This window comes from Prunus dulcis, chromosome 1 (assembly GCF_902201215.1).
Source record: "Prunus dulcis chromosome 1, ALMONDv2, whole genome shotgun sequence".
Lineage (NCBI taxonomy): Eukaryota > Viridiplantae > Streptophyta > Magnoliopsida > Rosales > Rosaceae > Prunus > Prunus dulcis.
In genome coordinates, this window is record NC_047650.1 from 15,112,903 (window position 1) to 15,140,515 (window position 27,613).

The following is a 27,613-nucleotide window of genomic DNA, read 5'->3' on the forward strand; positions in this document are numbered from 1 at the left end:
TCGCCTGGAAACGATAGGAATATCCTGAAGGAGAGTATAATTTATATTTAAATTTCTGGTCATTGTAGCTTACTTTAAATTTCCAATCAGGAAAGTGATTAATAAGTAGAAGAACAATATATGGTTTATAATGAAAGAAGAAATAGTAATATAGTCCGCAGCGGCATAACACCTCATTACGAAGGGTAGATCTTCTTTTCGAACGCAACTTTGCACCAGACATTAAGATTTGAGAAGAATTATTTGAAGAGTCTGCTTTGAATTCATCTGCCATTTTGTTGGATATAACTTAATAATTGTGTAGGTCTGCTTTGCTACCAATAATAGTGTGCACTGATTAGTGATTACTTAACCAGCAAGGATTCTTATATGGCACGCCCAAACACACATAAACATTTTTCGGAAAATAAAATTTTATGTACTTTTGTGATCTATATCTCGATAATTCATATATATAAATTCTTCTATTTGGACGTTCAGACATTATTATCGTGCAAATGTCATATATTTTCTATTACTCCTTTCAGGTTTTCTCCTAATTTACAATGGCATCCACATAATAATAACATGCGGACATCTGAATGAGAGAATAAGTGTGCGTATATGTTCGAATGAGAGAATAAGTGTGTGTAAATATATATAAAGCTTGATTTGATCCATTGATTTTTCAATGTCTAAAGCTCTGTCCTTTTGGAAGTAGAGCTTGGAAGTATACCAAACCAACTCATTCTTAAAGCTCTCAGCTTCAAACTTATTTCTTTTAACTCACCATAGATTATTTCAATCTTTTTATCTTAAAAAGACTTCGTGCAATTCAATATGCATGAAAAAAAAAAAAAAAAATAAAGAAGATCCAAATTCACTTGCAAATTTCAAGTATGCCTCAAATTATACACAAATCACAAAATTAGATTTACGTAGCACTACCAATCAACGAATTATTTAAAGACCTAAAATCTAAAGGCAATAGGGGATTTCCTAATTTCACGACAGATAAAAAACCAAAGTGTGAGAGTGAGAACATTATAATTTGTAACGTGAGTGTGACAATAACACAACATTATATGAAAATTATAATACATGTACATAAAATTATTAATTTGTAAACTAAAAAAGAAAAAGAAAAAAAAGATATGGTCTATAATTTGTGTGTGTGCAATTGTAACGTTACGTCAGCATGTCACGTCATCTTCACACTTTAAAATTATTGCGAGAACGCCAACTTAGAAGATGCTTTAATTAAGCTGATCATCTCAAAGACTTCTTAATTAATTATTATTATTATTTTTTTGGGTTCTTCTTTGAGTATACAAACCGAAGAGAACATCAAAAGATGACAAAGGGAAAAGACATATGCTTCTCTCTTTAGAAAAGCCATAAAGTTGGTTGGGCCAGTGGAAATTTCGCTTCTACAACTTAACTTTGGGCAAAACAGTTTGGTTAGCTTTCCTCATCAATCACGATTATTATTTTTAATAATTTCTTATGCATGGATCTAACAACGACTGGACGTAGTAGTGATAGGAAATCTAGGCAGCTGGCATCCTGCCAGCCTGCACAATCTGCTTTGGTCTCGGGTCCTTTGCCAACATATGCATATGGTTTTAATTCCTTATTGTGTAACAAAGTAATCAATTAGTGTAAACTAGAAATACTTGATAAATGCGAACATTAGATCAGTTGATTAAAGTAGTGTATTTCGCTTGTATTTGCGTTTGATCTCTCTTATATAAGGACGGTTCCTCAGGTTGGGGGGAGCCTAAAATCTCTAATACAACCCACCCGAGCCTACCCATATAACATTCCTTCACACGTAATGCCTTCACATGAGGTAATGTCCGTCCCTGTCCCTACATAATGATTGTTGCCTCTTCTACTACACGGTTATAATAAAATATAAGTTCTCACTAAATTTGACTAAAAATAGTCGTCACAAATGTAAATGAAACTGATACACACATAAATTAGTCTATTATCTATAATTAACGGGCTCCCATGGTGACCCAAATTTAAGATAAGGTTGCCTTTAAACAAATATTGGAAGTGAGTGCAATAATGTAGGCAGTATAATGACATATATCACTCTGTTATAACAGCCAAAGCTCCCTTTATTCCCTTAAAAGTCATAAGGTGACATGAAAGCTGAGGTCCTTATATACACCAGTAATCAAGCTAAGTGCTAGCTCATGTACCCCTCTCTCTCTCTAGATCCCTTCTCTTTATTCTCTGTTCTGTGTCTTTCTCTCTCTGTTTAGCATGTTGGCTATACTTTCCTCCCATGGAGGACACAGAAGCAAAGCACACACTCTCTTTCTACCTTTGTTCTTGACCATAGAAATTTTATCCTTCTCAAGCTTATTAGCAGAAGCTAACCAAGCTTCTTCACCATCCCATTTCTCCAAATTCTCTAGAGAAGGACCCTCCAAAGAAGCCAACAATAATATTCTATCGTTTTGCAAAAAAACTCCTCACCAAGCAGCTTGTGAATCTATTTTCATCTCCTCATCATCCAAAACAAGTACTGCTTATAAAGAAGCCCCTCAAACCCTTGAAAATCTCTTTGTCCACTCAGTCGAATTCAGCATAAGTAAGGCTCATTTGGCTCGAGCCCTTGCCTATAACTTCTCCATTTCCCATCGTCAAAATGCTCACCAACCCCACTTGCTTGGTGGCATCAACGACTGCCTTGAGCTGCTCGAGGACAGTATCGATTCACTCGATAATGTCATACGCAAGCACGGCAAAAGTACTAAGAGCAGCACCTATGGCCATGTTGACGATGATGTCCAAACCTGGCTCAGTGCTGCTCTTACCAATCAAGAAACTTGTCTAGAGAGCCTTGAGAATGACAACTCTAAGGTAGACAAGGGCCTCATGGAGACTTCAGCTAAGAACTTGAGCCAATTCATAAGCAACTCCCTATCACTTTTCATGATGACTAGTAGAACTAAAAACACAAACCCTAGGCCTAATGTTGTCGGCGGCCGGAGGCTGTTGTCGGATGATTTTCCGACATGGGTCTCAGGCACGGAGAGGAAGCTTCTAGAAGGTTCTGTGAATGAATTGGAAGCACATGCCGTGGTGGCTTTGGATGGGAGTGGCACGCACAAAAGCATTGGTGAGGCACTTGGGCTGGTGGCCTCATTGGAGGAGAGTGGTACCACTGGAGGCAGATCTGTAATTCACGTAAAAGCTGGGACTTATTATGAATACATAAGAATACCCACCAAACAGAAGAACGTTATGTTAATTGGTGATGGATTGGGGAAGACCATTATCGTGGGCAGTAGGAGTTCGGAAGCTGGTTGGACAACTTACGAGTCTGCCACTGTAGGTAAGAATTTATATATGAATTTCCCTCCTCTTTAATTAGGGGTATCTTAGGAATTATCTCTCCATCAATAGGTTGAGTATGGTATTCTTTCTTTAAAAGTTTTTATGAGAGGTGGGCGAAATATAAAGTGGGTTGATGAGAAAAACAACAAACCAAAAAAGTAATTAAAATCATATAAAAAAAGGTGTTGGTATTGCTACTTCATATAAAACGAATAGATTTCATAAATTAAAGATGATTTGGTGGATATGGCTTAAATGAATTAATACTGTTAAACTAATTACTAATTAATAATGCTATTTGTACTATATTTATTAAAGACATAGTTGATTATCTCTTTAATAGAGGTAGATCCTACTAGTGTATGTGAGACTCACCTGTATTAGAGAAGTAGTTAACATCGTGGTAAGTAAATATGATCCAAATAGTAACAACTTTATTAGGGTTTTCGTTCTTTGCTATGATAGTATGACAACAAAATATACTCTTATTTGACCTTTTCAATTTATTTACTACATATATACCTTTTTGGCAAATAAATTTTACTACACTCAAGTAGTTTATCTGCTGCGTAATGAAATGGATTTACCTCTAACTATCAAACAATTTGCTCCTTAAATATTTATATTCCTCAAATGTGAGAGACAAAAATGATGATAAATTTGGACATGTTGTACTTCAAATTAATGATATACAAATGTGAATTTCAGCTGCTATGGGTGATGGATTTATAGCACGCGACATAACAATTGTGAATAGCGCCGGCCCTGCAAAGCAACAAGCTGTTGCTCTTCGAGTTGGTGCAGACAAGTCAGTGATCTTCAGATGCTCAATAGTTGGCTACCAAGACACCCTCTACACTCACTCCAAGCGCCAGTTCTACAGAGAAACCCAAATCTATGGAACTGTCGATTTCATATTCGGAAACTCAGCTGTGGTTTTCCAAAACTGCAACATATTTGTAAGAAAGCCTGCATCATCTGGCCTCAAAAACTTCGTCACAGCACAAGGCAGAAGCAGCCCAGATCAAAACACAGGCATTTCAATCCATAACTGCAAAATATCAGCTGCATCAGATCTTGCTCCAGTCAAATCCAATTATGAGACATATCTTGGGAGGCCATGGAAGCAGTATTCTAGAACAGTTGTTATGCAGTCTTATTTGGATGAGTCAATAAATAGAGCTGGGTGGTCTCCTTGGGCAGGTGGGTTTGGCCTAACGACTTTGTATTATGGTGAGTACTTGAATTTTGGGCCTGGGGCTTCAACTTCAGGTAGGGTTCAGTGGCCTGGATACCATGCTTCAATTACAACAACTGTAGCTCAAGGTTTTACTGTTGGTGGTTTCATTTCTGGGAACCTTTGGTTGCCTTCCACCGGGGTGTCTTTCGATTCAGGATTGATTAGCTGAAGGGTAGCGATTTTGGCACTCCTCGTTCGGCTTCTGGCATCACCATTGCAACGGTACAAAAATGATAAAATATTCAGTTTGGAGTGCCGAAGCTAAGTTATTAGGAGTGACAATCACTACTCTCAGGTGAATTGTGCCTTAATATAAGCTCATATTTGTATTTTGTTTGCTATGGTGTGAAACAAAAGGGCAACCCAAGAAAAGGTTGGGTTACTTATTGATTGTAGTAGAATTGTATGGTGATTAGGGCTGGTGTCGATTGGCCCAGGATTGTGGGGTCTTAGTGATTTGGGCCTGCAAACCCACAATGTTAAAAAATAAAGACTCCTTGTTCATGTTTATTTTTAATTAGCCATGTTAATCCAATTTCAATTTCTTTTCTTTCCTTAACGTTGGTGTATCATTATTTGTCTATTCACTAATTTTTCTCTCCTATTATCTCTCAGTGTGCTTTTTCTCATCATTTTCTCACCATTCGTCTCCTCCGTACCATTGCCTCCATCCAAGGGCGGATCCACAGAGGAGCAAGGGTGGTCAATTGACCCCTGCAACCTCTGAAATCCTCCATTAGAGCCGCCCAAACTGACCCTCACAAGGTGCTCGACGAAATGCCCCAATGGGGCAAACATGTTGTGCTGCTGCGCAGCTGTGGAGAGCTTGCTGCGCGCAGCTCTTGCGCACAGCGCGCTTTGTTTTTTTTTTGTTTGGTCGACGTCAAAACGACGTCGTTTCATTTAAGTGGTTTTTTTTTTTTGCGCCCTCGACGTCGAAACGACGTCGTTGCACTTAAGGTTTTTTTTTTGCGCGCTATTCTTCAAAACAACGTCGTTTCACTTATACTTTTTTTTTAAAAATAACACCTGGCCAAAACGACGTCGTTTTGGCACAGGTTAAAAAAAAAAAACAACAAAACAGCAGCACAGCAGCCCGATACCCATCAGTTTCAAAACCCATTTCTTCTTCTCAATATCAAATTCTCTAACCTAAATTCCAACCCCAACAAAAACAACCAACCTCCAATCCAATTTAATGGTGGCTTTCCCTCCCCCCTCACAAATCAGTCGGTGGAGGCAGTAAAGTGGCGTCGGCGGTGGGCACTGGGCAGCAGAAAATTGAATAAGTGCCTCCAAAATTCAATTTGATTTCAAAGGTGGATTTATCCCTCAAATTTGAGAGTATGTTATCCTATTTTCTTTATGCTTTAATTAATTAGTAAAGATTCTTATATGTTAGTGTTTTTTGATTAGTTGTTGTTTTTTGTTGTTGAGATTTTATTTTACTTTGTTAGTTTGAATAAACTAGGGCTTTTATGTTAGTTTGAATAAATTAGAGGTTTTGGTTTTGGTTAGTTAGTTTGAATAAATTAGGGTTTTATTTTTATGTTAGATTATATGATTATCTTGGTTAGTTTCAATTAATTAGGGGTTTTGATTTTGGTTAGTTAGTTTGAAAGTATGTTATCCTATTTTCTTTATGCTTTAATTAATTAGTAAAGATTCTTATATGTTAGTGTTTTTCTTGATTAGTTGTTGTTGTTGTTTGTTGTTGAGATTTTATTTTAGTTTGTTAGTTTGAATTAACTAGGGCTTTTATGTTAGTTTAAATAAATTAGAGGTTTTGGCTAGTTAGTTTGAATAAATTATCGTTTTATTTTTATGTTAGATTATATGAATATCTTGGTTAGTTTCAATTAATTAGGGGTTTTGATTTTGGTTAGTTAGTTTGAATAAATTAGGATTTTATTTTTATGTAAGATTATATCTCTTGGTTAGTTTGAATAAATTAAGGGCTTCTAGTTTTGGTTAGTTTGTTTGAATAAATTAGTGTTTTATGTTAGATAATAATTGGTAAATTTGATTAGTTGTTGGATTTTATTTTGGTTAGTTTGCATAAGTTATGGCTTTTTAATATTGTTGATGTTTGATTGGTTATTTCTACCAATACAGTTATGGAACGATACTTTAAGAGAAGGTTCGCATCAACTACTTTTAGTTCGGATAATGTGGGTAGTTCGAGTTCGAGAGATGTGGATATTTCTAGAGATGTGGATAGTTTGAAAGAAAGTGAGTTGCAAGATATCTTAGCTAATCTTATTGCAGACCCTGGACTTCGACCTCAAATGTTGGATTATGATCCTAACATTAGAGACGAAGTTCGAAGAGCATATCTACAAAAGGGTCCATGTCAGCCCAAGGATCACACATTTCCACAAACTGATCTTTTAGGGTATGATCGACGTTTAATGTCAAGTGGTTTGATGAGTTTGACTGGTTGGAGTACAGTATTAGTAAAGATGCTGCATTTTGCCTTTATTGTTATCTCTTCAAATCTAATTTCAGAATTGGTCAAGGGTGTAGCGACGCCTTCACACAGATGGGTTTTTGGAATTGGAAGAAGAAAGATAAAATTAGGCAACATGTTGGACCTGTTGGAAGTGTTCATAATCAATCTAGACAGTATTGTGTGGATCTTATGAATCAAAAGCAACACATCCGAATAGTTTTGATAAAGCAATCAGAGCAAGCTCGTATTGATTATCGTATTTGCTTGACAGCTTCTCTTGATTGTGTGAGATTTTTATTGAGGCAAGGTCTTCCTTTTCGTGGGCATGATGAGAGTGACACTTCAAGCAACAAGGGGAATTATTTAGAGCTCTTACAGTTTCTTACTGATCATGATGAGAAAGTGAAGGCCGTTGTGTTAGAAAATGCTCCCGGGAATCTCAAGTTAATAGCTCCAACAATTCAAAAAGATCTTGTGAATGCTTGTGCCACTGAAACTATTAAGAAAATCATCAAGGATATGGATGGTGCATTCTTCTCTTTATTAGTTGATGAATCACGTGATGTGTCAGTAAAAGAACAGATGGCGGTGGTGTTTCGTTATGTGGACAAAAGTGGGGATGTAATTGAGAGGTTTGTGGGCATTCAACATGTTAGGGATACTACATCAAACTCACTCAAGGAGGCTATTGACATATTGTTTGCAAGAGAGGAATTGAGCATTTCCATGCTAAGAGGACAAGGATATGATGGAGCTAGTAATATGAAGGGTGAGTTCAATGGTCTTAAAACACAGATTTTGAGAGAAAATCCTTGTGCCTATTATATTCATTGTTTTGCACATCAACTTCAATTAGCTCTTGTGGCCGTGACAAAGGGAAATGCTGATATTGCCACTTTCTTCACATCTTGCAATAGCTTGGTTAATATTGTTGGAGCATCGTGCAAGCGTCGTGACATTCTTAGAGATCAACTACAAAAGGATGTTACGGAAGCTCTAGAAAAAGATACTTTTCCAACAGGACGAGGCTTAAATCAAGAAACTTGTCTCAAGCGTCCCGGTGATACACGTTGGAACTCACATTATGGTACATTACTTAGTATCATTTCCATGTTTAAATCTGTGGTGAAAGTGCTCAAATTTATTATTGAGGATGGCTCCACTGATAATCTAGGTGAAGCAAATAGGTCATTGAGAGAAATACAATCTTTTGAGTTTGTATTTCACCTATTTTTCATGAGATCTATATTGGGAGCCACAAATGACTTGTCACAAGCATTACAGAGGAAAGACCAAGATATTGAGAATGCAATGACTTTAGTCAAAGTTTGCAAGGACCAACTACAACACATGAGAGAGAATGCATTTGAAGCCTTGCTTGATCAAGTATCTTCCTTTTGTGCCAAACATGATATCTTGGTTCCAAACATGGATGATGCATATGTAGCTCAATGGAGATCACATTGGAGAGCTCCTATAATAACACACCTCCATCATTATCGTGTGGACATCTTTATTCAAATCATTGAGTGGCAACTTGCGGAATTAAATTGTCGCTTTAGTGAGGTAAATACTGAGTTACTTCTTTGTTTGACATGTTTGAGTCCAGATGATTCATTCATAGCTTTTGACAAACAAAAGCTACTTCGTTTTGCTGAATTTTATCCTCAAGATTTTAATTCCCGAGATCTCTTGGCACTTGAAGATCAACTTGAGATTTATATTACTCATATGCGTACGATGACTGATTTTTCTCAATTGAAAGGGATTGGTAGCCGCATGTCTGCATGTCTCTCTCTCCTGGTTTCGAACGAATGGGGGAACGTGGTCCGACGAAGAACATGTTCCATGAACAAACAAAGCACATTAAAATTGATTGGCACTATATCATGATTAGAACTTCTCATATTTCCAACACTTGATCAGTCGGTCGATTCTTGTTCACCAAACATTGAGTTTGTCACAATTTGAGACCTCACTTGGAAAGTTGGGTGTCATTAATTTAAACTGATCAAGAAGTCACCAAACATTGATGTAGGATGAAAGAAACGAAAAGAAAAAACAACTTTTGTGAATTGTGTGCCAGACAAGAAGCAGAGGCTGCCGACATCGGATTTAAGGAAAAGATTAAATGTAACACAAACACAAAAGCATTAATTGATAAGCAAGTAATGAAGATTAGATTAGAGAAAAAGAAAGGAAGGTTCTCTCATTAGACAAGTGGGTAAGTGAGCCATGTGCTACCATGTGGTGGTTGGCCCTTCGGTGGGTCCACAACCGCACTTCTCCAACATCCTATTCCTTCAAATTGACAGCTTCAAACAGAAATGGGCAAAACCATATATAGCACCGAAAATCCGACGCGACTCATTCACTCGCTTATTTTACAAATATGCCCTTCTTTATACAATAGCCTCTCTTTTTTAGACAAAATTTTTTATAAAATAATTTCTTCACTTATAGTGTTTATTAATTAGAAATTGAATTCCGTCTATAGATGATTCCTGCGTTTATTTCACATCAAAAAATTAAAAAGTAAGTGGGGCTCATGCAAAATTAGGAATTCAATTCCTAATCTTGGAAGAATTCAATTATTAGGTGAGATGTGGTATTCTAATTCCTGAATACTAACTGATTAGGAATTTTTTTTTTTTACCCATTATATCCTCACACAATTTTTAAAACTTCAAATTTGTCATCTACTTTAAACCACCAACGAGGACATTTTAGTAATTAGTAACACTTTTAACCCCCACACCATATGGTTTAGTAAACAACTTCAAAGGAATCCGAAATCTAACTCTTCTCAATCCATATAGTTTAGTAAACAACTTCATTTGGAATCCAGAATCTAATTCTCCTCAATCCAACTCCTTCCCAATTCAATTCATCTTCATTTCAATTCATCCTAATCCGATTACAGATTAATAAACATGCCATTAGGATGTTAAAAAACGATAGTATATTATTAAAACAAAGTACAAACTGAATGAAGGCAGACATTGGCGCAAAGGATTAAACGAGCAAGCTTTAGACATGATGATTTGGTCATCGGAATAACCAAAAGCCTACCTTCGTTGTGAAACCGGTTAGAAAACTAACTTATTTAAATTGGAAATCTCGAGCCACATCTCAACTATAGTATAGTATGAACTTGATTTAGTCCGAAACAAGTTTGTTATCTTTTTTCTTTTTTATAAAATAAAAATAAAAATAATTATTATAGGTAGTCTAAAGAGTGTTTATTTTTTCCTTTTGAAAATTATAGGATTAGGAACATTCCATCTCACCCTTTTGTAGCTTGCGTGATTCCCACGCACCCTAGTGGATATAGACACATGGCATGCCTTTATAATAAAGATAATTAAAACAAAACAAAAAGTTAATAAAGTTCTTCAACCCACCACTCATGTAAGCCTAAACTTTTCCCTCTTTCTTCACCATCCTTCCATTTCCCCTAATCTGTGTGCTAATTAGACTCTCAGAGCTCATCAAAGCTTATGCCTTTTGTCATTGCAAAGCAAGCAAGAGGCCCTCCAATTGGCCATTGCCTATCTTTCTTTCCTTAATCCCATAAAGTCATTTCTGTCAGAGCTACATATTGTCACTTATAGGATTTAGATCCCCCACCACCACCACCACCAATATATATATATACACAGAGAGAGAGAGAGAGAGAGCTCCTCAGCTCACCTTCCATGAAAAAAACCCTAAAATTGTATCTCCTGACCATGACTAATATAACTACAACCGGTGTCACCTTAAACATCAAATCCTGCAGAACCAAGTTTGCTCATAGATTTGTTCGATCCCTCTTGCAAATCAGAAACCATGCTCCGCCCAGTTCATCGTCGTCTTCAGAGGAAAAACTGATCCAAAAGCGCAGGCAGAGAATAAAGATAGCAGCTTATTTATCCATGGCTCATGCTGTTGGGCCAAGGATGAACTGGAGCAGGGCTCTTCTCTTTAAGCTTCGAAACCGGGCCTGCAGGCACCGTAAGAAGAAAAGGATTGTTGTGATCAGAAGGAGGACTAAAAAGGCCTCAAGATCATCACAGGGATCGGTTCCTGTGGATCAAGCAAAAAAGCTTCGGCGGCTCGTTCCGGGGGCCAAGTCCATGGATTTGTGCAGCTTGCTGGAGGAAACTGCTCACTACATAACATGCCTTTCCACGCAGATTAAGGTGATGCAGGCTTTAGCTGATCATCTTTCTAAATGAGACAGAAATCAAAGAAGCGGAAGGAATGAAATTATTGATACATACAGATGATACAGGTGAGTGTTGTGTGGGGGGTAAGTGTATATATATATATATATATGTAGTTTTGGTTTACTGCATATGCTCGAACTCAAATTTGGTTTACTGCATGACTAGTATATATGTATATATATATATATATAGTTATTTGAATTTAAAGAAGGATGTGTAAACTCTGACTTGAAATTAATGTACGGATTGAATATTTTGTATATACAATATTCAAACATCACATATACCTAAATTCTGACTTGTATAAAGTTAAAGCCAGAGGCTCTCATTTAAGTTAACATCTCTCTCTCTCTCTCTCTCTCTCTCTCTCTCTCTCTCTCATTCTCTGCATGTGCTTGTCTAGGGATTGTCTTCTGTGTGTGTTTCTTACATAAGCGAAGCAGGTCTCAATTATTGCGCATGCTCCCTACAGCACGCAGGCGAATATGAATATATATTTTATGGAAAGAATAATATGAAGATTAAGAGGGTGTTTGCTGCACGTTTCTTGCTACTATAATATGAACATCCACTTTTCTTCTACCAATTATGGGGTATTTATTGCTACTATATGGTATTTGGTTTTGATTTAATTATTCAATTTTACTAATTTACCCTTATTATAGTAGTTTATTTTATATTTTATTTATACAATCGTACAGGGGCGAAGGGAGCTAAAGGCGGGGGGGGGGGGGGGGGGGGGGGGAGAGAGCCGGGTGGTGTCCCTCTATGCCCCCTCCTTGCTATTACACATCTTTTATCAAACTTCAAAGTGCCTTTTATGTTTTTCTTCTCTCCCTTTTCCACTATTATTACTACCGATACTCTCTTTTCGTCTTATTTTGACTTTGATTGTAGTAATAAACTACCATTTGAATTTTGTTAGTGTGTATATTTAACTAAGTACATGCAATGTCTATTGCTAGTATCAATGATGAGTATATAGTTAATGTGATATATAAAATAATAGAGTATAGTAATTAAATTTATGAATTTGTATCAAGTAAAAAATTAATTAAAATGTCACCACATAAAGAAAAATAAATTTCAATATATGAGGCTCCCCCTCTATAAAAATTTTATGGCTCCGTCACTGCTCACATACACTGTCAAAGTGCGGATTTCAAACCTAAGATTATTGGTTTGAAAGTCAAAGCCCTTTCTACTGGTAGGCACATTGCCCCCTTATTACATTTAGCATATTAATTTCTACTTCCAACTAAGGATATTTGTTGATATTTTCTCATCGGATACGATTGTTTTTCATTAAATTTGGGTGCCATATTGAAATTTGATTTCGTTTATTTGATTAACCAGTTTATCAATAAAAACTACCGCTTGTAAAGGACCCAATAGTGTATAGGTATGGAGTATTTACTCCCTCAGGTAAGGTCCTGGGTTCGAGTCATAGCATTCGTGTAGTGTGTGTAAGTTTAGTATGATATTACTCCTCTCAACAGGAAATGTCCTTAAAAACAAAAAAAAACAAAAAAAACAAAAAAAAAAGACTACCGCTTATTCTAAAAAAAGAGAAAGATAATATCAAAACATATTTAAGTGATTCCGGTAAGTGAATTGCCTCTATATAAAATGGCATAATTCTCGGCAGAAGCTCTTAGTCCAAATGGTTCAAGTGAGACCTCAGTGAGAAACTTCTTTGGATGGAATGGAAGTTCTTCTTCGAGACTAATAAGTGTTGCTAATGGAAAAAAACTCAGCCTTGAAGCTCTTCGTTGGCCATGAGCATGGTGGATACTTACACAGCCGGAAAAAGCTATTTGTCATACCGTTGACAAGAAATCTCACCGAACGATTAGTTAAGCTACTTCTACTCTTAGGAAAATGGTAAAAGTAGAGAAAGAATGTGCTCTGCTCGAATAAGGTTTTTGATTTTATTTTGAGACCCTTTCTTAGTCTTGATAACATCATATCTCTTGATGATGTTATCTTTATTTTATTTTTTATTTTATGGCTAATGTGTAGAATCCTTTAAATTGCATCACATCTTTTAATTTTCCTTGATTCCCAAGCGCTCAAAATATTTCCAACAAATATATCAAAGAAAATTACCACGATTATTAAAATCATAATAATATCTAGAATGATCATTAAAAACTCACATTGATTTTTCTTCTATCCAACAACCTAATTCATGGGCCAATGGTTCCATATCCCACTCTTCCTATTAGTATAAAATGGAATTGCCTCTTTCCAATTTTTTTTTCAAATCATGTAACGTGTCAACATTCATTAAGCCTAGTTTGATATCATCATAGTTCTTGAAGATTGTAGTAGCTTATTATAAATCAAAATTATCATTTGTTACCTTCAATTTATTTACCCCATGATTCTCATGTACATAATGCATATTTATAAGCATCTTATTGTTTTGAGGTACCCCCCTCTTTAAGGGCTTTCATTTCTCTTCAAGGATAACATTTTCAAGATGAATTGTTTAAAGAATGTGGATCGGAACATTATTTATCAACAAGGTTTTAATTTTCAACCTAATCTCTAATTTTACGGAGTTGGGTATTTAGAACTTTATAGATGTTACATGCTTTAGGCATGCAACATCATAGGCCGCTTTGCTGAAAACACGAGGGGTAAACTTCATCACACCATGCCCTCAATAGACATCGGTATTCATGAGGATAGAATCAGCCAAATCCATTGGCAGAGCCAGAAATTATTTAGTGAAGCTGTAATTTTGAAGACTCAAAGCTTTATTTAAAAAAAAAATTGAATAAAATAAACAAATCATAATTGATCATGGTTCGAGTCTTGAGTTGCGTAACCTTTTCCTCCTCGAGTTTGCTACTGAAACTAATCATAAGAGCTAAATTTTTTTATAAAAAAAAAAAGGAAGAAAAAAAAAAAGAGAAGAAGAAACGAATTGGCGACCAAGAAGGAAACAAAAATCCCAGCACATGAGACTTACTTTGGGTGAAGAAGGGAAAAAGCCACAGCAATAGCAAACAAATTGATTTCCTTATTTTTAAAATCCTTGTTAAAAGAAAAAAGAAAAATATGTTTGTCCATAACCAAGCATTTCATACCAAAATGTCAAAACAACCCAGGCTCTAATATAGTTTGTCCATAACCAAAATACAATCATAACAAAGCCAACAACCTCTAATTTAGTTTCTCTATAACCAAAATACATTCATACCAAAGCCAAAAAAACAACCTCCAATATAGTTTGTCAGATAACCGAAAACCCAACCAAATCCTAATTGATCCTACATTCCACTTTGTGATTTTTGGACAGAAGCATAATTGCTGCATCTTGTGTTGCTGCATTTAGCCCTCTTCCTCACAACTCTAGTTGGATTGCTTGAATCTGCTGCAGATGTTGCTACAACTTCTGCTATCTTTTTGTCTCTCTTTTCCTGAAAAAACAAACAAAGACGGAATACTATCACCTATAATCATACAACCATCATCCCAACAAGCAAATACAATTGTAAAGTGCAATTACCTTCAGTACTTTAGCTCTTTGCTTTGCCTTCTCTCTCAATTGATCCTTCCTCTCCATCTCAGCTTCATAATTGTTAGGTTTGGAAACTGGGATAAAAGTTCCAACAGCAGCCTTAGCCTTACTTTTCTTACCAGGTTGGTTTCTATCATTTGGTGGCTTTATGTCTATGGCCTATTAGTGAATTATGACCCTTTTGCCCACATGTACCATATTTGAGAGAGTCTTGGTACCTTCTTATCTTCTTCCCACCTGTTTTGGTCTCCTTTCACCTGCCTATTTCCTCCTAACCTTGGTTGGTTTGCCTTGCTGTCTATTGTACATAGGAGGTAATATTTCAGGGAAATCTGTTCTTTTTCATTGGTCCATTCCATTCACATGTTGTATAATGTTCTCAATGCCTTTAGGAATGTCTCCTTCATGTAACACTTGTCTATATAAGTTTCAGACACTACGTGCTTACATGGGACACCAGATAAATCCCAATTCCTGCATGAGCAGGTCCTATCATCCAAATGTACTACAAACTACCCACCAATTGCAGTATCTACTTGGAACTTGGGTGTTCCAGATATAATAGCAATGCAATCAGCAACAATTTTTTTTGCTGGTTTCAACCTTTCCTAAGGGCCTAGGAGATATTGCACAATCCCATCTCATCATCAAATTTCTTCTAATTTGTATCCTTCTCATCAACTTAACCCGAATCTCCTCCATCATTGAAATTATTGTCTTACACTTAGCCAACATTATCCAGAAATTAAAAGACTCACATATATTATTCAATAGTATTGGATACTTCAAATTAGTGTTGAAATGTGACCTTACCAATGTCTTGGTGGTCTCTCTGGAGCTGTTTCACATTAGTAACATTTAGATTAGTAATCATCCAATTAGTTTAATTAAACAGAAAAAATAACTAGTTATTGTTACAATGTTCTTAAAACATCACTTGTAAGCCATTTATGAGCTTCACCATCCAATGTCCTCAACACTTCCATTGCCCTTCTAAACTCTAGAACTGTTGTTGCAAATGCAACCCTCCACATTTCATCCTTCAACATTTTTCCTTTGTATACCAAACTAAATTTATGGATATGTGTCTTGCACAAAATCTGTGATCACAATTAGGTATGACTGCCTCAAAAGCCTCCACTAAGCCTTTCTGCTTATCACTTATGAATGTAAACCCATATTGGTTTACCAACTCAATATCCTTCACGAGCAGCTGAAAAAACCATATGCATGAATCCTTGGTTTCCATCTCCACTTGAGCATAAACAATAACCCATGTCATATTATTGGCATCTATACCAATAGCTAACAACAACTGGCCTCCATAAGGACTTTTTAAATGGCACCCATATAATCCTATTACAAGTTTGTATCCAACCTTGAATCCCTCTTTACAGACACCCAAGCAAATGAACATTCTTTGGAACACACGTCTCTGTAACAATGCATTGAGATCACATTTGATTTGTACTATTGTTTTAGGATTTGTCTTCCTCAATTATGCAGCATAGTCCTACAGTCTAGCATATTATGCAGTAATTGTACCTTCTAGGATTTTCAAAGCTTTATTCTTTACCCTCCTAGCCTTGAACAATGATATTCAACTGTTAACATCCCTCTGCATTGTTGCCTTAAAGGACACCATTGGTATAGTGGGGTTTGTCTTCACCTCCTCCACAAATGTTTGAGCTAACCAGGAAGATCTTATCCCTTTGTTTTCTCATATGTGTTTGGGATCTAGCTTATTCACCTGTAGTGTGTCTTCATGTTGCATCTTAGATACATAAATCTCAAAAGGACAATTCTCAGATGCACAAATTGCCCTAATCCTATACTTCTCAGACTTCATTCCAACATATCTCACATCCTTCTTTTATTGAAATGGCCTTGAGAGCATTTTTGAAGCTAACACTATTTGCAAACTACATGCCAGCATCAAACTCGACAGTTCCCATGTCACAAGAAGTATTAAACTTTGGGAATGTATGACCAGTGCTCTCCTCATCTAATTGTGGTGCTTTCTTAAGGTGTGTTGCTCATCCTCTTTACTAATTGCAGACATATCTTCATTATCCACAAAATCTCCCACATCTGAAGGCTTTGGTACTGATTGGCCAGCATTTGGTCCACCTCACTCATCAGCTATGTCAACCCATGTAAGAAAACTTCATTATCATCATCCACAAAGTTAGGGTCACTCTTATCATCATTTTTTGAAGAATCCTCATCAGCTTCTTGTTGAATTAAAGGTTTCCTTTTCCTAATAGATCTTTTTACTTCATTGATCTCAGCATCTACACACTCTTCATCAACTTGTGCCACCTTTTCTTTTCCTTTGGAATTAGCTTTCTTTGTCTCATGTTATACACACCCTTAATCAACTTCTATCACCTTCTCTTTGTCTTTTGAATTAGCTTTCTTTGTCTCATGTTGTACACACACTTCATCAACTTGTGCCATCTTTTCTTTGCCTTTAGAACTAGCTAAATTCATTGATGGAGTTGGTTTCCTTGTACTTTGTACCTCATTTGATGTAGCTTTATCCAACCCATTATGTAGTACAATTGCTTTATCAAACTTTGGTAGCTCTTCAAGGATAACACTTGGATTTCTCACGTCATCAGCATAATCATATACTTGGGAAGAATAACGACAATACACGTTAGATCCAGTCTGGCTATTCAGAGCATCATCGAGATTATCCCGATGATCCATATACATGTTAATCATCCTAACCTCAGGCACATTTTCACACATTTCAATAACTGTCAGACTCCACATCTTCAAAGTACCCTAATCGTGAACCCTATACCAATAATCAATCCTACCTATATGGCCCAAATACACAGCCATGCAGTCTATTTCAATAATGACATCTTGTCTTTATCCTAATAATCAAAGTACGTAACAACTCCATCCAAATAGTACTTGTGTATCAGTCTTCCATCATGGTGTGTTCGGATGTGAAACAAGCAATCATCGTTTGCATATACATAGATGATCCAACATTAGGGTACTGTTACACATTGCATGGATTTGTTGACAAACACATAAACCACCAACTAAACAATGACCATAAAGAAAACTCCTAGGAAACACTTTTAGAATGCATCTTTATTATACCACTAAGATTTAAATTATTAAATATAATAAAGTCACTTTCCATACCAAAAGAAAATAATCCACATGGGTTACAGTAGGACCACAGACCAACATTACTTACTATTGAGACCCAAAAAATCCACGGTTCAGTCCAAATATATTCTCGGCCCAATGCGATACCTTATTGAGAAGAAACCCGATTTAGGCACGTGAAAATTCGTCATATACACTTGCACACATGCCACGCCAAGCAAATAAGCAACACGCCATGCTATAAGCGTAAGTGGGCCCAAGCCACTAGAATGCCTAGGGCTTGCTTGAGTGGGTTGTGGCATGGATAGTAATAAGTTGTCATGAGACCCATTGATGGGCCAAGAAATGGAGGTCCCGGGTTGGTTGGGAGCTTCGGAACCCAAACCCATTTTTTAGGCCCAAATATGTGGGTAAGCACGAAGGGGAAAATAGCCCATTACCTCAGCCAAAATAGCCCATTACCTTAGAAAAAAGGGCCATCACTTTGGGAAGTTGGCCTATCCCTTTAGGGACCTAGCCCATTACCTTAAAGAATGGCCCAAGTGACCAACAAAATATCTGAAAGTCTCCAGCACATGGCTGGAGACAAAATCATGACAAAAACCAAAAGCCACTCACATCTGTAGGCTGCTGGAATCTCCAGCACATGAGAAGGAACAAGTTTCAAGCAAAAACATCTAAAAGCTAAGGGATACTTGAGCAAATCACCCTTTGAACCAGCATACATACCTAATTCTTTCCCTCATTAGACCTGACCATGGAAGGAGGAAGGAAAGAAAGGAAGAGGGATGACTGAAAATAGGAATTCTTCACTAGGGTAGCTGTAGGAAAGGGACCTTGAGCTCCCAAAATCCCTGATTTTGTGCAAAGGAGCAAAGTAGATTTCACCAACATATGATGATTGAAGGGATGAAGGGAGAAAGGAAGGGAAAGACTTGGCAAAATTGGATAGAAATAATTAGGGTTTCTTGGAAAATGTCAGCTTCCAGCGGCTATAAAAGAGGCCTCTTCTACCCAACAAGCATCAACCACATCAGAGAGCAAGCTTCCTTTCTTACTCCCAAAACCCAGCAATTTCGTGCTCAGCCCATCATTTTCCCTTAGTTTTCCCTCTTGGCAAGCTGTTTTAACACTTGACAGAGTCTCTATCAAGCTGTCGGAAAAACACTCAAGCCACCATTTTCTCTATTTTTCCTCATGCTCAACCAAACCTCTCTGCAAAATCATTTTTCTCCTACCTTAATACCCTATCTTTCCCCTAGGGACACTTAATTTTCTCTTCAGTGCTAAACTCATGACAACTTTGCTCCCATGCCACAAGCCTCTAATGCCAAGCTAAGATTCTACCTGTAAGCACTAAGAATTTATCTGTATGCAGCCATTATTTTTGTTGGTGAAGGTCATCAAGGTGCTTTCTAAGGCCCTACTGTCATTTCGAAGCATTTTTGGGGCTTGATCTTCGAACTCAGACACAGGGGCTAATTTCATCCATCTGCCCTTTACGGCAGCCTAGTCCATTTGTAGCTGCCGGAAGAAAAAGACCACTACACTTACATAAAGGCCACTGATAACAACCAGAAAACCACAAATATGTGAATTGGGAAACCCTTATCCCCAAAACTTCAAACTCATAAGCCTAACCCAAAAAAAAACACCATATTAACATCATATTCCCAAAATATACGAACTTTGAAACCATTTTCCCAAAAAATCGAACTCAGAATCCTAGCCCCCAAAAAAATCGATATTAAAACCCTAATATCCAAAGATGTGAACTTGGAAACCCTTATCCCGAAAAAAAAAGTCAAATAAAACCTCAATCCCCACATACCGTAAACTAGGTCGTCCTCTCCAGGGGGTCGTGAATCCCAACTCATCTTAGCCTTCTATCAATCAACTCTATGTCGTCATCCTCTCCAGCGAATGAAGGAAATGAAGTGGAAGAGTTCACTTTCCTCATAATATCGGTGTGGAAGATTTTTTTGTTTATGGTGCTAAATTTTTGGTTTTATGGAAATTTTTTCATTTAATTTTGCGTTGGAGGGCATGAGTTCATGACAGAGGGTTGGGCGGGAGAATAAAAAAAATATGTCCGAAAATGCCCTCGGAAGGACTTCAATACTAGCAAAAAAAAAGGGACCCCTAAGTGCCACGTAAGCAACTAACAGGACAACTCACGGAAACCTTAATGGTGGAACCATATTGTAACAAATTTAAAAGACCAGGGTATGTCATTGTAAAAATTAAGAATATAGGTACTAACATGTATTAAGAGTGTAACCACACAGGGTACTAAACTGTCATTAACCCAAACATTTATCTGGTCCGTCAAACACAACTTGATCCTCTGCATATACTAGTAATGATTAGCGAAGAGAATTTGCTTGAATTAGTAATTAAACGGTATTTTAGGAATAATGGTGGGTAGGAAGATAAGGTAAGTGGGGAAATAAGACATGGGGTGGAAATAGCAGCATTCATCTTCATTTATGATGAATATTATAAGGACAAAAATGTAAATTCGTTATATGTTTTTGGATAATTTCATTTCGTTTTTTAGCACTGAAAATTTATGAGTTTGCAGCACAACAAACTAGATCATCACAAGTCATAAATACGAGGTTGGTGTTGACTGCACAATAATGTGTGGTGTCCTATAATCGTAGATTTATGAGTTGTGTTGGCGTGATTCATTGCACATGTCCCGAATACATAAATTTTCAAAGTAGAAAACTAAACAAATTATCCAAAAACATATAAAAATCTTACTTTTTAGAGTTATCATAGTTAGTGATAACTATTTTTTTTTACTATAAATAATAATTATAATATACGATTTTTGATGAAAATAATGTACCTAAAATTGGGAAAATAAAAGCTCGTCCTTTAAATAATAAAAAAAATTAAAATTAAAAAAACCTTTACTGTTTGGTATGCTTTATTCACCGGTCGCATACCTGTTAGGTACACCTAAGTCAACGCAAATACTTGACCCAAAAAAAAAAGTTAACGCAAATACCACTGATAGCATGCAGTAGTGAAAACCACTCCAAATTAAAAAAAAGAAACCCCAAATCAGAGGTTGGATTTGATCGTGAGCACATTGTGATGATTCCCTTGATAGCTAAGGGTCATCTCATACCATTCTTGGTACTCGCAAAGCAAATCCCAACAGGCCATGCTCCTTCCAGCCACGGCCAATTGGAGAAGGAGGATCTCCATCTTCGCCTAAAACCCGGTTATATATCAAGCCATGCTCCTCCAATTTGTCAACCAATTCTGGGTACCTCTCTTTCATCCTTTCGTACACAATGTGGCTCAGAACAATGGGAGTTTCTCCCCCACTTCCAGGCTCCACTTCACAGAAGAATACCCTTTGAGAGAATTTCTTCTGGTACTTCTGATAGGATACCCTTTTTTCATGCTAATTTTGGAGATGCAAATGATGATTTGCTTGATTTGCTAATCTTGTCTTGAAGGTATTGGCTGTTAAATTTTAGAGAGACGGGTCAGCGGCCCACAACTAGCAACACCGATATTGTCCCTATCTTGTCTTCAAGGTCAGTAGGTGTGGGGTTTTATCACAAAAGGCCTCGGTGATATTAGTAGTGGAACCGTTCATTATATATTGTAAAATTCCAATGTGAGACTTATATTCTTCAATACACCCCTTCATATGGGACCACATAGTGAGTCACATGTGGAGCCAAGTCCACATCGGAGTTGGAACCATTCATTATATATTGTATTTTATTTTGTCAAGTTTTGAATGTGAGACTTATATTCTTCAACATTGGCCATTTATTGTATGCTCCTTTTACTAGTTTGATGTGTGAGAGCACACAGATAGCATACTGGACATGTTTTGATTCAAATATCTTATTTTGTCACAGAACCCGTAGGGGGCAGGCTTGCACTGATAGGAAGCACTCCCATCTGGAAAGAAGCTGAAAGCGTTGTTCGAACAGGCAAGCGTCCTGGTGAGAATACCTTAAAGAGGGAGTTGTGGACAAAGTTTGAAGCAGCTTCTTCAAATGAGCTTCTGTTTAATGACTTTGTAACTCATAAAGGCTTTCTTGATCGATTGGATGAGGAGGTTTCTTGAGATGGAGATTACCAAATGGCTTTTGAATAAATAGTTTCATGATCTTAAATTCTGATTTGTACTAGGTGGTTCATTTGTATCTTTCCAAAGTATAAGGAGCTTTCCACATGTAATTTTGTATCCCTACAACCACCCTCCCCTTTCTTCAATATTTCCTAAACCCTGAAACCTCTCTATTCTCTAGCAATGGCCGAAACCACCGAATTGATTCAGCACATTGAGTTGTACGTCGACACGTCTCGCTCTCCTACTGAGCTGGTTCACACTCCATTCAATTTCTACTCGATTTTTTTTTAATTTTTTTTAGTGAAAAGTCTACTAGTTTGAGTTCCTTAATCCTGTGTTTGGCTGCTTGGAAAATTAAGGAAAACAAATGTTAGGAGATGTAGGACAGAAAGTAAATTCTTGCTCTACATATGCTCTATGAAGGGCTATAAGGTTTAGGAAACTTGTGAGTTTAAGACTTAGTATTCCAAATTGGGTTTTGAAAGCCTAAAGAGAAAAGGGAGTGGGTGTTGGTGAATTATGGGAAATAGTTAAATTCTGGGCAGATTTATGGGCTTTTGTCACTTCAGATTTCAAAGACTATTCTTACTCCACTATATTGAAGAATATGGCTGCTGATGTGATGTGAAGTGTATTTTTTGCGACTTTTTTCTTTGGGTCTTTCTGGTGTAGCCCAATCTTCTTTATACCAACTTTGTTCTGTTGCTTACTTGCGCCCTTGTAAGTTCGGCCGCGGCTTTTTTCAATCTCTCTTTCAGGCATCAATATTAATTTAAAATAAAAAATCTTTGACGAACCGGTTTTTTTTATTTTTTCGTGATTTTTGTTGAACCGTATGTAATAAAATACATCGAACTGTTGTTTTTTATGGATGACCGAGGTAGCCGTATTATGAAGCAATGCTAACTGATTTTAAACAGTTTAAAATTGAAATGATTATTAAACGGCCCTCAATTTTTCCCTTTCAAGTAAGTTTTTGATCTTACTCTTGCAAATTCCTCACAAGGCCTTAAAAATCTCAGGCTCAAGAGTTTTTGGTTTTTTTTGTTTGTTTACATCGTTGTTATTTACATTTTCTATTATATAAACCTAAAAAATACAAATATAATATAAGAAAAATTAGTATATCGTGAAAAAAAAACTTTAATATTTAATGTCTCATTTTCGAGTTGAAAAGTAATGGAACCCAAATCAAGATTTTCTCATTTTCTGGTTTATCACTCAACCGTGTCCTATTGTGTTAAGAATTGTCACTATTGCTGTTATTTTATACCATGCAATGCAAGATGGACTGCTTATGCTCATGGACATTTTCAGAATGTGCAATGATTCGGACAATTCACAAATTGATAGTGCAGTAGAAATCTAACCGTAAAGAATGGAATATATTCATAACAAAATTAATAATATATATATTTTTTTTAGTACAAATAATAGTCTAAATTATAAGGGAAGAGGATTTCTCATACACACAACTATGATGCCATCGGGGTTCAAACTTGCGACCTCTAGTCTGCAAGTCAATGCCCTTTTTCACTGGGCTAGACCCAAACAAAATCAATATTCAATAGAATAATAAGCACACAATTTATTGCTGAAAATCAGAGGAGAAGCTAAACAATATTAATTGTAATACCATTATCTAACCAAGTAAACAGGCATAAGATAGAACTGCTGGGAAAACCCAATTCTTTTCTAGATAAACTTGATAGAACTTTACTCAAGGCCAAAACATTCTAACACGTCTAATTTCTTTACAAGGTTTCTTTTTCATCTTACCCTTTACATGGTATCTAAGGGAAAATGTTTTCTGGCTAAAGATACAGGTAGATATTTGAGGTTCGAATGGACATCCCAAGAAGAAGCGGCCAAATTAGTTCACACTTGCCTTTACGTCAAAGCAGCATCCGATCGCAGTTTGGGAATAATCCCAAATTAGTTGCCACCAGTCTGCAAGTCTTCAAGACAGTCAGCGCCATTTACATCAACAGATAAATTAATCAGATAAATCATCTTCAGCACCACTATATTCATCAATATCTTGGTGTCGTGCAATTTTTCGTGGTCTTTCAAGGGTATCTTCAATATCAAAGCGTCTTGTTTTCAAATTTGACACAGATCCCCTTGAATAATCCTGAAAACAGCAAGCCAATTATGTGTATATGCAATTATTCAAATCATTTGATGACTAAAACCGCATACCAAAGGAATTTAAATTTCAACAAATAGCTTATCGTCGTACCCCTGAATCCTTTAGTTCAATTGCAGCAACAGTTGATCTCTGCCTGACAGTCACTCTTGAGGGTGCGGGAAAATGTTCAACCTCGTCACTGGTTTTTCCCTCTTTGGACCTCTTTTTCCTTAAGACAAGCTTTGTGGGAAGGGGCTGCATTGTGAATGGAAAATTTATAAAGGATAATCTTGATGAGTTGTTACTCAAAACAAAACCATAAAACAGAAGCATAGAGCAATTAATAAATGCACACGTAATAAAGATAAAAATATCGATTCAAAGGGATACCGCATAGCGTGCTTCTTCTTCATCAAATGAAACAAGGTATGTTGTGGGATCATGCACATCATCACCTCTTACCTGTTGAGACATCAAAAGGAATATCATTAAATAAGCAATAAAAAGCTAACTTAATAACTTCTCAAAACCATGGGGATGGTACATACATCGTAATGATACTCGCGAACCCAAGAATAAGAAACATCTTCAGATTCATCATAAGGATCTTTTGATAGCTGCCACCATTGAAATAAATAGTATATGAGCCATGAGATCAGCCTATAAACTGTTAATGCTAATCTTCAGATTTAGAAGTCGAAAAAAGCATGTCTACCTCATTTGGCGAAGGGACCATGTAAGCCAAAAATTTCTCCGGATTAGCTGGATCTGCGCCTGTTACCTTGTAACTTTTCATAATGGCCTGTAGCAGATGATGATGGATGAGATCATAACGCACCAGTAGCCACTTATAGGATAATGACAAAATATGAAAATATACAAGTACAACAATGTATAAGACACAGACCAAGTTTGATGTAAATGACAATCTAAAAAGCCATCACATATTAAAACTTCTGTATCAGGCCAACGCATCTTTTGCACATAATATCTACTGTAACATAATATTTTTCTTCCAAAGCCAGTGTTTCTGAAAGAAAAAAAAAAAAAAAAACATGATATTTGGATATGAACAGATAGTAGAAAGAAAGGAGTAGCATTATTGGCAGTTCTTTTGTGCCAATTCACATGGAAGGTGGATTTGGATAAACTATAAGTAAAAAGAAAAAGTGCCACTCAATCTACAGATACATTCAATTTGAGAGTAGAACGGCCAGGAAAAATTAACATAAAGAACATAGATAAGAAAGGTTCAACTTCATGTAAACCTAGGGATATTATGTTGTGGGATGACATGATTACCTAATATGAAGGCAATTCTTTAAATTATTTTCCTAACCGAAATGAAAACTTGATTAAGGTAAAATTCATACAATCAAGGGATAAAGGCAACTCTTAAATTATTTCCCTCTAAATGAATAAGCACCATCTAACACACACTAAAAGACAATGAAGGAATACTGCTTCAATTATGGGTATAGTTGGATACAGATTATTTTAGCTCTTTTGTTTGTTTTCCAAACCTTTCACCTAAATCAATTCAAGCAATTTTGATGGTCGTCTATTTGTTTTTTGGGTTCAATTCTGGTTCACTGTTTTGGGGCTTTCACTTGTTATTATAATGTGATGCAGGCTGCAGAATCCAGAAATGAAGATTTTCTTTAAATTGAAGGTTTAAGAATCTGATTTTATTTGACCAAATAAAAAAAGAGAATCTAAATTTATGACCAAAACTGGTTGCATGCACCCCAACTCACTCTTGATTCATAAGCGTCATGACCGGACTGGTCCAATTTGCTGTAGATTTCTGAATCAGCGGTAGGAGCACCATCAAATGCTGCAAGGACAAATTGGTCTTCATACCTGTTACAAAAGTATCATCAATAACAGCCCCAACTTAATGTGTGAATATTCTAGAATGCAATATGATTGCCATAAATAAATGTTTTAGGTTTTCAATTATCCAGCCAACAGCACAATTGGTCATCATTGAAAAATATCTATAATCTGAATGTATGCATGCTCATGCATGAATATAGATGATTTTGATTTCAAAACGTCTGGACTCTGAAATAACAAGCTTTTCATGAGAGCTCAAGCTTGACTTCAACCATAAGCCATTGCCACTACGTATAATAAATTTACTAATTAAGATCAGCACATAACGGGCTTGTGTACGAAAGACTAAAGTAATAAATGTTTGTCTTATTTAAACAGAAAATCAGATACTCCATACCGCTCAAAATCAGGCAACAGAGGTAGAACCTCAACAGGGTATAAATCCTTATTGGTTGCATGAACAGGGCGTGACTTGCAGGCCTCAAATGATGCCTCAATTTCCTTGATTTGTCTTTCCCTGGAAAATGATTCAGGGTAATTAATTGACATAAGTAATGGACATTGGTTATATGACCAAGGTAGGTAGGCAAAGAGCAAACCTGTCATTAAGGTTGTCCAAAATGTTGCGACCTCCCTTCATTTCCCGGAGTTCCTTTGCTTGTTTTTCAGTTAAAGACTGCAGATGCCAATGCACATACTTATAACATAGCTCACCAGTATATTTCAAGAAAGACTGCTCATCTAAAATGGAGCATTAATCGACTACCTGTCTCGCAGAGTCCATGCTAAGAGGAGATATATATTGTGTTTTAACCAGCCATGCAACCCCTTTATCTGTAGGCCTCTCTTTTCTTTTGATGCCATTCTTTTTCACAGGGGTTGCTGCTACGTCATCCCGCAATAATTCCTCATCTTCCAAAGCAAGGGGTGGTCTAACACTTGGAGGACTGATTGAACCAGGAAAAAAACAGATATTCAGTATTGTCATGCAATAAAAACTACTGATGTCTCAAAAAGGTTAGGGCTGTCGAGTAATGATACTTGTATACACTGAGGTCAAGCAGGTCAAGAGGTATCCCAAGATCTGGCTCAACAAAAAGCTTGGGCTTGTATGTTTTCTCCAGCGATGTTATTGTGTATTTTGTATATCTGGGAGAGGGAGGGAAGATTGCAAAAGTTACCACAAAATAATAATTGATCTGATTTTGGAATTTGATAATAAGATAACAAGGGAAAATAATTCTACTCCTGATCATGTATCATAATGCCATTATTTCAACAATCAGATTTGATTTCCATAGTGCAAGCTTCAACAAAAACCAAACATGTATGCTGAGTTCCAGACTCATTTAAATTTAAGCCATAGTAATGAGTGCTAAAACATGAAAAAACTCATCCCAGACTATCCTCTCCGCCCCCTCCACAAAAAAAAAACATAATAACACCTGACCTATGAAAGTCAATGTCCGACCACCAGACCAACATTTTCTGGATATTATCTTCTAAATCAAGAACGACATGTGAACCTGTTCTGCTTGTTCATATTTTCTTGATCGGCCAACTTGATGCATGCAGTTTAACTTTAACATCAAGTTTCAGGCTGTATCCAGTCCATAAATACTGATA

General features: G+C 36.5%; 4 protein-coding genes and 1 long non-coding RNA gene across 5 annotated transcripts; 4 read left to right on the forward strand and 1 right to left on the reverse strand.

Annotated features, from left to right (window-relative positions):
• The first annotated feature begins 2,197 nt into the window (after positions 1-2,197).
• Positions 2,198-5,093, forward strand: LOC117616607 (probable pectinesterase/pectinesterase inhibitor 35). Its single transcript, XM_034345979.1, has 2 exons — positions 2,198-3,334; positions 4,045-5,093. Exons 1-2 carry the CDS (start codon positions 2,257-2,259, stop codon positions 4,743-4,745), a joined length of 1,779 nt encoding a protein of 592 aa, XP_034201870.1. The 5' UTR covers positions 2,198-2,256; the 3' UTR covers positions 4,746-5,093.
• Positions 5,094-6,693: 1,600 nt separating this feature from the next.
• On the forward strand, positions 6,694-8,999 carry LOC117614968 (zinc finger MYM-type protein 1-like). Its single transcript, XM_034343923.1, has 3 exons — positions 6,694-6,971; positions 7,085-8,594; positions 8,955-8,999. The coding sequence occupies exons 1-3, from the start codon at positions 6,694-6,696 to the stop codon at positions 8,997-8,999; spliced, it is 1,833 nt and encodes a 610-aa protein (XP_034199814.1).
• Positions 9,000-10,759: 1,760 nt separating this feature from the next.
• LOC117614975 (transcription factor IBH1-like) lies at positions 10,760-11,248 on the forward strand. Its single transcript, XM_034343935.1, has one exon. It carries the CDS (start codon positions 10,760-10,762, stop codon positions 11,246-11,248), a length of 489 nt encoding a protein of 162 aa, XP_034199826.1.
• A 9,961-nt stretch (positions 11,249-21,209) lies between these two features.
• LOC117616411 lies at positions 21,210-22,353 on the forward strand. Its single transcript, XR_004584134.1, has 3 exons — positions 21,210-21,300; positions 21,386-21,466; positions 21,800-22,353. It is a non-coding gene; the product is annotated as an uncharacterized LOC117616411 (long non-coding RNA).
• A 1,234-nt stretch (positions 22,354-23,587) lies between these two features.
• LOC117616409 (protein PAF1 homolog) lies at positions 23,588-27,328 on the reverse strand. The gene is made up of 10 exons (XM_034345719.1): positions 27,029-27,328; positions 26,754-26,934; positions 26,587-26,663; positions 26,385-26,504; positions 25,906-26,011; positions 24,864-24,950; positions 24,697-24,765; positions 24,539-24,610; positions 24,260-24,403; positions 23,588-24,151 (listed from the first exon to the last, which is right to left on the reverse strand). Exons 1-10 carry the CDS (start codon positions 27,241-27,243, stop codon positions 24,014-24,016), a joined length of 1,209 nt encoding a protein of 402 aa, XP_034201610.1. The 5' UTR covers positions 27,244-27,328; the 3' UTR covers positions 23,588-24,013.
• Positions 27,329-27,613: the final 285 nt, after the last annotated feature.